Source organism: Papaver somniferum, chromosome 1, assembly GCF_003573695.1.
Source record: "Papaver somniferum cultivar HN1 chromosome 1, ASM357369v1, whole genome shotgun sequence".
Lineage (NCBI taxonomy): Eukaryota > Viridiplantae > Streptophyta > Magnoliopsida > Ranunculales > Papaveraceae > Papaver > Papaver somniferum.
This window is the reverse complement of record NC_039358.1, coordinates 185857872-185869900: the sequence shown is the minus strand read 5'-3', so window position 1 is coordinate 185869900 and position 12029 is coordinate 185857872. Positions and strand designations below refer to the sequence as shown.

The window sequence follows — 12029 nt, the reverse complement described above, 5'->3', positions numbered from 1 at the left end:
CAATGGTAGGTGGGTTTTCTCTGATTTCCTCAGGGGAACGACCAAACAGGGGATGTGCTCCAGTCTGATGAGGAGTGACGCCACCGCCATTGTTGGAAGCAGGAATGGTTTCTGGAATATCATCATTAGTGTCGTTGCTAGTGTTAGCATCATTTATGTTAGGATCTGCGATCGTGCGTGACCTAAGATCAACCATCTTGTGAAAGCTTGAGATTGCAACCGAGAGATTAATCTCCCACTGTGGTCGCCAATCTGTAGATGGGAAAAACGATTTGCTGGTTTTTAAGGAATTGAGGAGACGACCGGAGAGACTCCTCGAACCGAGCGAAATGTTAAACCTCACACAGATGCACCGCTGCAAAGGGGGTGCTTTAGATTCGAGAGATCAATCTGTAGTACTCCGGCCTAAATCAAGACAATGACCGTTCCAGAGTAAATTCGGTCACAAGAGAGGATGGGTTGATCTGTAGGAGGGAAGCTGGGAAATGTGTGGAATCAATGGTAATCAAAGATTGTGGTGTGTGAATTCTGAATATGATAAGCTCTGAATGATTGAAATTGCTCAATTGAGAGTAGTTGCTCAATTGATGAGTTGATGATCTCGTGTTGTCGATGAGACGTGAGATTGATGATACTGTTGATGCGATGATTCAATCATGATTCAGAGACTTATTTATATTGCTGGAATTTTAGACACCATGACCCATGAAGTGTGACAGTTGATGGAATCAAGGAGTGGGGAAGTGGAGATCGTGTTTGAAACCAGTTGCTCAACGTGTGGAGACTTGGTCGATTTTCCACCCACTACCTCGTGAATTCCTTCAACTGATTGCACGACTTGCTCACATTCCATCGTGTGTTTGAACACACGTGCCGTAGACCGCCAGACCAAAACCCTAAGTGATATCCCCCCAAAGTGACACGATTGACGTCTCGTGGTATGTTAGTCAATTGATGACTTCGTGGTTTGATGGGACGATGAGTCCATGTAGTTGCTGAGTTGAACATGTTTCCTGAGACAGAGATATAGTTCTTACGATGAAGTGAGCAAGTATTGCTCATTCGATGGATCGTTGAATATTGATTGTTGAACCAATATTCCTTGGTTTGAGCAAATATTTATCATCTGAGCAAGTGTTGCTCATGTGATGAATTGTTGAATATTTGATCGTCTGAGCATGTGTTGCTCATCTGATGGATTATTGGCAGCGTACCAAAATATTAATTAGAATACTGGTCGTTGAACCGAGCATAATTAATAAAATTAATGACCATGAGGTCGTCGTAAAATTATTAAGGTTGGAATCTGGAATGATGATCCTTGGATTCAGAAACCCTAATTTGATCAATTGATGATCAATTCATGGTTCGTCAGAAGTTTAACCATGGGACGAAGGAGGGAGCGACTACATGGGACCGTGGATCAACCATGTAGTGTCCATATGCTCACGTGAGCAAATACAAGAACTCCTGAAGAGTTGACGATTTTTGGTGAAAGAATGATTAAATGCTGGTTTAATCATTTATTCGAAAATGCTCGTCTGAGCCTTAGGTGAGAAAACCTAATTAATTATGACGGAGTGAGGGACCGACCATGGGGTCATGAAACCGGCCCTGGGTAGTCACGTGACCGCCTGATGATCACTTCATGAAAATCCAAAGTGTTTGGAAGAGTCTTGGACCTAATACGTGCAATTGTGCAAATTAGGTCAAAACTGTGAAACTTGATGGGACCGGCTTCTGTAAGCCAAAGAGCCAATCTTGGTCGGTCAAGATAGCGTGCTCGTGTCCCCAAGGCGTCCGCGTCTCAGTCCTGAGAATTTTGATATTTTCTGGCGTGCAATTGAGCATCCATTCGAGAAAATATGCCAAAATTAGGGTTTCGACGAAACTGAGGAAAACACCATGAGATGATGGAAAATAATTATAAAATAAGGAATAAGGAGGCGTGGGACCGCCGAGGCCAAGGCATGGTCGGCCGGTCGTGACCACGGTCCCGTGGTGCCTTTTCCTTAATTATAATATTTTGATGATTTTATGAAAATTCATGAATTTTAGAAATTTGATGAATTTAGGGAGTTTCCATGAATTGAAGGAGTTTTCATGAGTTCAAGGAAGCAAAAAATATTAAAATAATAAAAACACGGGCGTGTGGGACCGTGGGGGCATGGCCGGCCGGCTAGGGCCCGGTCCCACGAGTTTTCATAATTTTTTATATTTTTTAAGTATTTTTATGATTTGAGGGAATTTTTCCTAATTTGAGAGAAATACCATGAAATCAAGGAATTTGATGAATTCAAGGAAAAATAAAATAAATAATAAAACAAGGGCGTGTGGGACCGGCTAGGGCATGGCCGGCCGGCTAGTGGCCCGGTCCCACAAGTTTTCATAATTTTATTTATTTATTATTATGATGATTTGTGCAAAATACCATGAAATCAAGGAGTTTTTTCATGAAATTAGAGAAATAATATAATAATAATAAAATAATAGGAACCGTGGGTGTGGGGCCGGCTGGGACCAAGGCATGGCCGGTTGGCCAATGGTCACACCCCACCTCCTTTCCTTAATTTTATATTATTTGTTATGGATTTATGAAACCATGAAACCGAGGAGTTCCTCGAGACGAAGGAGATTTGATCAATGAGAGAATTTTCATCAAATCATGGAAAATAATAAAAATCATTAAAAATATAAACTGGTGTGGAACTGACCACGGCACGGTCGGTAGGTCGTGTGTCCGTGTTCCCAGCACCTTGGTCAATATTTTTAATTATTTATTATTTTCTTCCCTTTTTTGCATAAGTTCATCGTTTCGTTGTATTTTGAAATACTCGTTCGTGCGGTGACTGTTAGTGTATCGTCGTTGAATACACTTTCACCATTTGAATCGGGGATTACTTAGAGGTAGCACAGACGCCCGGTTGTTGATTATTTATTACTAATTGTGTAATTCAGTGGAGAATAATTCACAAAACTGAGTAATAAGATGTTTATTATTCATTCATAGGATCAGCTGAGGATTCGACTACGAATTCAGAATAATAAAGTGAGCATTACCATTCCATGGGATCGGAGATTCGACCATAGAATCAGAGTAATTAAGATTTATCTATTGCCATTTATGAGACCAGTTGTGGATTCGATCATGAAATCGGAGTAATGAGATAATATAGTTATTGTTATTCTATGAGATCAAGACGTGGATTCGATCATAGAATCAGAACAATTGTTTATTGCCATTCCGTGGGACCAGTCGCAGATTCGACCATGGAATAGGAGCAATTGTTATTTCCATTCCATGAGACCAGTCGCGGATTCGACCATGGAATATGAGCAATTGTTATTGCCATTCCATGACACCAGTCGTGGATTCGACCATGGAATATGAGCAATTGTAATTAGGAATAATTAACTATGTGGCTCTATACTAGCAGAGCAAGTTGTCTGGGAGCATTAATTATCCCGATATGAGCTTGTCGGTAAGTCATATCCTTTATATAGTCAGGGTAAACTCGTTGTTTGTTCCTGAAGACGTTATCGCTCTATACTAGCAGAGCAAGCTGTCTAGGAGCCGTCCATTTCGTGATACTATATAGAAATAATCACTGAAAGTATTCAGTATTCATGAGATATGCCGTTGTCTAGTCGTGAGACTACATATCTACATGTATTCTGAGAGAAAGTACTCTCCGTTGAGAATTCGATGAGAGACCCGTGTCTCAATACTCACGTTTGATTGCTGGATCAGAGCTTCGTATAATTATGAGTTTACGATTTTAGCCCTTGTTGAAAATCCACCATCTACAGTTTTCTATTGTATTCTATCGATCTGTTTTTTAGACACAATAACTGTGTAATAATAAACCTTCTTCTTCATCATCTCTCTCTGAAATTCTTGTTTTTCAATACTATGAGAACATAACATTTCTCGTGGTATCAGATATAGTAATGATCCTATCATCTTCACTCAGCAAAAGCTTAACAAATTTTTTTCAATAATTTTTAGCTTCTTGGGTAATAAAGATTCAATAATTTTTCCCATCTCAATTTTTAGGATTCATCATCTTCAGTTTTATGGTAACCACAAGAAAGGGTTCTTATCAAAGAAATCGAAATAACAATCACAACAAGAATCGTAATATCAACAACAACAACAACAACAACAACACAGTTCATCAAATTGTACCTCAAGAATCTGTGGAAATGTCGACTTCCACTGGATCTGGTACTTCTTGTTCTCTACCTTTTACAAATAGGGATTTTTAATAAAGTGCCTATGTGGCAAAATGCATTTAAGAAAATGCCCACGTTTTTTTCATAATTAATTTAACGCCTATAAATTGACCTTTTCCATCCCGTTTTATTGAAAAACGACTAACAGCCGTTAGTGTGCACGTGCCATTAAATCAGCTTTTACAAAGACATTTAATCCCTCAAAATCGTCTGGCTCAGACCTACTTGAGTCGGATCGTTTAAACCTATTTCTAAACAAATCTGGAAAAAACAAACTAAACCTTAAATTTCTGCTCAATTCATGAGACCGAAGAGTAAAAATTACATATGTAAATCGATTTGTACATGTTCACGAAGCCATAAAGTTCATCCTTTAATCGAAATTAAATTCATTACCATCTGTAAGGAAAACAATTTATTAATTTCTGAATCTCATATATGAAATTCATATTTGAAAAATAATTAAAAAAAAATCACATCTGAAATTGAGAATCACAAACCGAATGCACAAATATAACTCAGAGACTGTTCAAAGTCTTGGCATGGCGTGGTTGTGATTGAGGAGTCTAGCTGCTGTTTGTGGACTTTTCTCGAACAGCTTGGGAGCATAATACGGATAACGAAATGATGAGTTGATGATATGGAACCCCTTTGATAGCTTAATCTCCCCTTGAAAACATGAATCCGTACACAACCCATCAACCCTAATCAATCTGGGACTTTAAAGACTTCAACATCCAAGTCATTCATCTATTAAATCATCAATCACAACCCCTTTTTCCTTGCTACTGATTTCACGACCAAATCATCACCACAATGAATTCATATGGGTTCTTCATAAAATTAATCAATCAATTGATCTGTTCACATAAACATTGAACTGAATCCCGTAATAAATAGAAGATAAAATAGAAGGAAGGAGGCGGAGGAAGCAAAGAAAACTCGACCTCCACTCATCGTTAACCCCTTCACCTGTTTGTATCACCTTTAACACTTCCGTTTCATTTTGGTATGTGAAACTCTTTATACTTGGAGTTGTAGATTAATCAAACGGACGGTCAAAAATGATTCTTTGATATTTTAATGTAATGGGCATTTTAGTAACTGCGCCTAATAAATCTCATCCAATCAGATGACAAATTGACAAAGTCCAGGAGATTTTACCGATTGGGACCGGACGGAATTGGTAACGGCATGGGCATTAAATTATTATAAAAAAAACGTGGGCATTTTCTTAAATGCATTTCCCCACATGGACATTTTATTAAAAATCCCTTACAAATATCACAAATTTTGTTTGAATGAAATTAGATGCGTCAAATTACCTGTTATGACTTATGACGTGATCAATTTGAAGGTGTTTTGATCTCCACTGATCTATTTGGTTATGCTAATGGTGAGTTGGTAGAACCACCACAGAAAGTAACGGTTGATGGGGTTGAAATTCTAAACCCAGAATGGATTTCTTGGAGGCAACTAGATAGATTTGTTTCAACCCGTTTAAAAGCAACTTTTACTGCAACTATAAGTGGTGATGTTCTTGGTTTATCTACATCCAGGCAGATTTGGAAATTTCTTGAAAGTAGTTTTAGAAATCAATTTCTGGCTAGGAAGAATATGCTAAGAACTCAATTACATGGGATTAGAAAGGGTAACCAATCTATTGTTGTTTATCTTCAGAAAATCAAAACTATAGTTGATTCTTTAGCAGCCATTGGTGAGAAAGTCAGTGATTCAGAATTAATGATGTTTGTTATGAATGGGCTCAGTAGTGACTATGATACCTTTATCATTTCTTCTCAGAATAGGGAGACTCCTTATACTTTTGGTGAGTTGAAAGCCAAATTGCTATCTCATGAGCAATTTTTGGCTGAAAGACAACATCAACACTCTAATGTCTATGATGAACAAAATACTACTGCTATGTATGCAAAGGGAAATTCAAATGGGTATAACAATAATATAAGAAATAATGATAGAAATGGAAATGCTGGGAATTTTAGAAACAGTCAATATCAGTCTGGTTCAAGTTCTGGTTCAGGTTCTCAAAACTCTACTGGAAGACCTTATATAGAGTACTCAAAAATGTTCTGTCAATTATGCAAGAAAAAGGGTCATGTGGCTACCAGGTGCTTCTTCAGATATCATCCACCATCTACTGGTTCTTCAAAAAATAATTCTCAAGCACATTATGCTAATTCTGACAATGGATCAAGTTTTTCAAATGGAGCAAATCATACTTCCGGTCCTACTCAACAAGCTTTTTCAAGTATAAATATTGCCAATGCTGGTATTAATGATGATCCATCTTCATCAAATACTGTTTGGATCACTGATAATGGAGCTTCTCAACATATGACTGGTGATCAGACTTTACTTCAAAATACTTCTACATACAAAGGCAAGAACAATGTAATGATTGGCAATGGTAAGCAACTTTCTATATCTTTTACTGGTAATTATGTACTTAATACTTCAGAACTAGCTTCAGATTAGATGATGTTTTGTATGTGCCTGACATTAGACATAATCTTTTATCAGTAGCTAAGTTTACAAAGGATAATGCCTACTACATTACATTTGATCCTTTTGGGTATGAGATAAGGAGTTTAAAAGATCATGTTTGGTTAGCTAAAGGAAAAATGGTTAATAATCTATATCCCATTACGTCAACTTTAATGCAATTTTCTTTCTCATCTCTTGTAGCTTCTCCTGATATTTGGCATTGTAGATTAGGTCATCCATCTTTAAAGACTGTCCAACATCTTCATACTAATAAGAGTATTATTCTTAAATCTTCAAGTTATTCTTCTTTATGTCATCCTTGTCAACTAGCAAAAAGCAAAAGACTACCTTTTCAGTTATCCACTTCTCATGTTTCTTCTCCACTTGCTTTAGTATATTGTGATAAGTGGGGCCCTGCTCCTGTCACCTCATTGGCAGGACATAGATATTATATTCTTTTTGTTGATGATTTTAGTAGGTTTCATTGGATTTATCCAATGGAACTCAAGATTGATGCATTACAATGTTTTCAGCATTTTAAAAACTTAACTGAAAATCTTTTCAAAACAAAAATTGTAGCATTTCAAACTGATGGTGCTAGTGAACTTGTCAAAGGTCTTTTTAAATCTTTTTTGAAATCTTCTGGTATTCAAATTAGGATTTCTTGTCCTAAAACCCCAGAGCAAAATGGTATTGCTGAAAGAAAACATAGGCATATCACAGAAATGGGTAATACTCTGCTTTTTAATGCTTTTTGTCCAAATGAGTTTTGGTATGATGCCTTTTTAGCTGCAACTTATCTTATAAATAGAACTCCAACTCATGTTCTTAACAATCAGTCACCTTATCAAGTTTTATATAATGCTTCTCCAGATTATTCTTTTTTGAGAGGTTTTGGTTGTCTTTGTTATCCCTTTTTAGGACATTCTAGAGCTGACAAATTGTCTCCAAAGTCAGTCAAGTGTATTTTTATTGGATATAGCACTTTACATAAAGGATATAAGTGCTATGATCCTTCTTCTAAAAGAAATTACATTTCTAGGAATGTTATTTTCTCTGAGAATGAATTTTATTTTCAACCTGCTTCCTCTTCTTAAATTGTATCTGCCATTCCTCATTCTTCTGTTATAACTGAGCTTCCTGCCTCTTCTACCATTACTCCTCCTTCTACTATTATTACAAGGTCTAAAACTGGTATTTCAAAAGCAAAATATTTTCCTGATCATGTTTTACATCACTCTATTAAGCATCCTCTTTATGTTGCTTATACTTCTTTACTAAATACTCCTTCTGTGCCAAAAAGTTTTAAACTTGCTATGCAAATTCCAGTTTGGAAAGTTTCTATGACAGATGAGAATGATGCGTTACAGAAAAATGGTACATGGGATTTAGTTGATCCTGAACCTCATATGAATATACTAGGTTGTAAGTGGGTATACAGAGTGAAATTGAAATCAGATGGTTCAGTGGATAAGTTGAAGTCAAGGTTAGTTGCTCAGGGTTACAACCAACAAGATGGTATAGACTATGGTGAGACTTTTAGTCCTGTAGTTAAGTCAACTACTGTTAGGGTTGTGTTATGCATTGTTGTCACTAAGGATTGACCAGTGAGACAATTAGATGTATCAAATGCATTCTTGCATGGTGATTTAACTGAAAATGTATACATGAAACAACCACCAGGGTTTGTCAGTGAAGAGTTTCCTCACAAAGTTTTTCATTTGAAGAAAAGTTTGTATGGATTAAAACAAGCACCAATGGCTTGGTTTCAGAAGTTTAGCTCAGCTTTAATTTCTTATGGTTTTCTTAGAACAGTTTCAGATTTTTCTATGTTTGTTTATCATAAAGGTTCAGATATGATGATTCTTTTACTTTATGTTGATGACATCATTTTAACTGGTTCTTCAACTATTTTACTTGATCATTTGGTTCAGTACTTGAGTTCAGTTTTTGCCATGAAACAATTAAGAGATTTACATTACTTCTTAGGCATAGAAGCTGTGAGAACATCAACTGAAATTATGCTTACTCAAAAGAAATATACAGTTGAGCTGTTAGAAAAAGCTAATATGACAGAATGTCATCCTTGTACTACTCCAGTAGCTAAAGGGACTATAATTTCTATTCATGAAGGAACTCTATTGATAGATGCAACTCATTATAGAAATATTGTTGGGATGTTACAATATTTATGTCTTACAAGACCAGATATCTGTTTTTGGGTCAATTATGTTAGTCAGTTCATGCATGCTCCAACAGATGTGCACATGTTGTTAGTTAAAAGGATTTTAAGATATCTAAAGGGTATTATTGGATATGGTATATCTCTAAGAAAAGGTGATATTGCTCAGCTTACTGCTTATAGTGATTCTGATTGGGGTAATTGTCCAGAAACTGCAAGGTTTATAGGTGGATATGCTATTTTTTGGGGTAATTCTTTAATATCTTGGTATAGTAAGAAACAACCTACTGTTTCAAGATCTACAACTGAAGCAGAATATAAAATCTTGTCTGTTGCTACTGCTGAGTTAGAATGGTTGTCATCTCTTTTTAGTGAGATGCATTTTTCACAGACTTTGCCTATTTCCTTGTATTGTGATAATACAAGTGCTATATATCTTTTAGATAATCCCGTTTCTCATTACAGGACCAAACATATAAAAATTCATTATCATGCAGTGAGAGAATTGATAGAAAGTGGTTTTATTAAAGTTCAACATATAACATCTGAGAAGAAGTTAACATATTTGTTTACAAAAGGTTTGTGTGCTCCCGTGTTCTCTTTACTTCTTCAACAGTTACTGGGTTCTTCTCTGGATGTTGCTATACACAGTGATGCTTCTACTACAGCCAATGGTTCTACTTCAACAACTGCTGATGCTTCAGAAAATGTTTCTACTTCAACAACTGCTGCCATTACTTCTACTTTTTCTTCTGCTGCAATTGATAAGGATAATTCCTCTGCAAAAGTGTTAGCTTGTTGTGTCTGACAGATTTATTTCTTTGTTGTGAAATCTAGTTATGTTTTTTGTTCTTCAAACTGATAAGTGCTGCCATTATCAGTTTGAGGGGGGGTATTAGGAATAGTAGAATTGTCAAAGTCAAGTCAATTGACTTTGACAATAGAAGTCAATGGTCCTTATTTCAGACACATTAAATATGTGTGTTTTCTATTGTATTCTATCGATCTGTTTTTTAGACACAATAACTGTGTAATAATAAAGCTTCTTCTTCATCATCTCTCTCTCTGAAATTCTTGTTTTTCAATACTATGAGAACATAACATTTCTCAAACTCCATAGCTATGAGTGGCTAAATATTATATTATTAGTTCAGGATGTAGTCCTATATCTACAACTTGTGCTTGAGTTATGTATTAGTTTTCTCTCTTTATTTTCGTTCAAACTTCTAATACTTTTATAATCACATGATTTATGTATTCTGATAGGATCTAGATGCTTGTTAAGTTAAGTGGCCAATTAATTGAACTTGCATCCTTGTCCATAGCTATTTTAGGGGTTTTCATCGAGCGATAACCCCAAATACAAGTAGCATGATATGATTACGGTTTGTAGTGATACACTCTTATAATCATATGTAGAGTTTGACCATTATCCGAATTGTCATGCGCAATGTATGCCAATTGCATTGATTAGCCTATTTCCAAAATTTAATGCTCCTAGGAATTGAACTTAATTAGCACAAGGCGTTGGGTTATTCTTTAGGTAGAAGCTCAAATGTGTGTATTGATGAACTTAGGAAATTAATGGATTATCTTGCTCTCTTGATACTCTAGGCTTTTGATGATAAAGAGATTAAATTGTAATTTTAATCATGTATGCAAGAACTTGTTTAAGATTAAAGATGAACTCCTTGACCAATATTCTCAACTTATTGATTACATTCTATTATTTACTTTGCTTTTGATTTAATTCATATTGCTTTTATAAAATCAGAAATCCCCACAATTGGTTACTTAGGAAATTGATAACATAATAACTATAATTGCCTCTCTATGGAAACAAACTCTTTCTTATCATATACTTTAGGAAAGTGAAATTATTTTTGACGCATACGACAACTATCAAATTTTGGCGCCGCTGCCGGGAAGGTACGACTAGTTATTAATTTTTTAGTTTCTTATCATCATTTCTGCTTTCATATTTGCTTGTTTTTTTCTTTTTTCGTTTTTCTTACTTGGTTGTGAGAATTGCTTTTCAGGTACTAATCCCTGGCTCCCAAGAATTGGAATTATCCAAGGTGCACAATCACTACTTGTGAAGGAACAATACTCCAAGCAAGACTTGACAAGACGGAAGAACAAAAGTTAGAAGTGGAAGAAGTTTTACAACTAGAAGAAGAACAAGAGGTTCCGGTTGAACAAGAGCCACCTTTTGAAGAAGAAGAAGAAGAAACGGGTGATGCGAATCGTACACTCAAGGACCTAGCTTCTCACAAGCTCGATACACAACAATGGTGTATCCAAACAAACTCAACCTTTGAGATCAACCCGGGGTTGATTAGAGAGAGTTACCAAATTTTCATGGCGAATGAAGACCCAAACAAACATCTTATGGACTTCCACACCATAGTCAGGGCAATGCTTCCAGCGGAGACTAATGCGGATGGTGCAATGTTGAAAGTTTTTCCATTCTCTTTGGCGGATAGTGCTAAGGATTTGTTGTATTATTTGCTTTCCGGAAGTGTCACAACATGGAATATGTTGAAGAAACTCTTTTTAGAGAGATATTTTCCTGCATCAAAGGATACTCAAATTCGCAAGGAGATTTGTGGAATGAAGAAACATGTGGGGGAATCATTGTATGAGTATTGGGAGCGATACAAGAGACTGGTGGCAAGCTGTCCACACCACCAATTCAGTGATGTTATGATACTCCAATACTTTTATGAAGGTCTTCAACCAAGTGATAGATCTCTTCTTGAGGCCGTGGGTGGTGATGCACTAGTGAACAAGACGGTGGCCCAAGCTACCGAGTTGATTGAAAGTATGGATACAAACTCGCAACAATTCTACACTAGAGGTGAACCGACGGTTAGGCGAGTGCACGAAGTTTCTGATTCATCATCACACCTTGATCAAAGGATGGGTAGCATAGAGAGCATGGTACAAAACATGGCTGCGGTTATTATACCTTCATATGATGAAGAGTTGGATCAAGCTAGTGCGGTCTTTCCAAATCAACAAAGACGGTATGATCCCTACTCCAACACTTATAATCCATGATGGAGAGATCACCCTAACTTTAGCTATGCCAACAAACAAGGAG

At 36.4% G+C, this 12029-nt stretch overlaps 1 protein-coding gene and 1 long non-coding RNA gene across 2 annotated transcripts; one reads left to right on the top strand and one right to left on the bottom strand.

The window, feature by feature from the left end:
- Nucleotides 1–4540: 4540 nt before the first annotated feature.
- LOC113334516 lies at nt 4541–5249 on the bottom strand. The gene is made up of 2 exons (XR_003352856.1): nt 4737–5249; nt 4541–4635 (listed from the first exon to the last, which is right to left on the bottom strand). It is a non-coding gene; the product is annotated as an uncharacterized LOC113334516 (long non-coding RNA).
- A 3159-nt stretch (nt 5250–8408) lies between these two features.
- On the top strand, nt 8409–9731 carry LOC113355681 (uncharacterized mitochondrial protein AtMg00810-like). The gene has a single exon (XM_026598598.1). It carries the CDS (start codon nt 8409–8411, stop codon nt 9729–9731), a length of 1323 nt encoding a protein of 440 aa, XP_026454383.1.
- The last annotated feature ends 2298 nt before the right edge of the window (nt 9732–12029 follow it).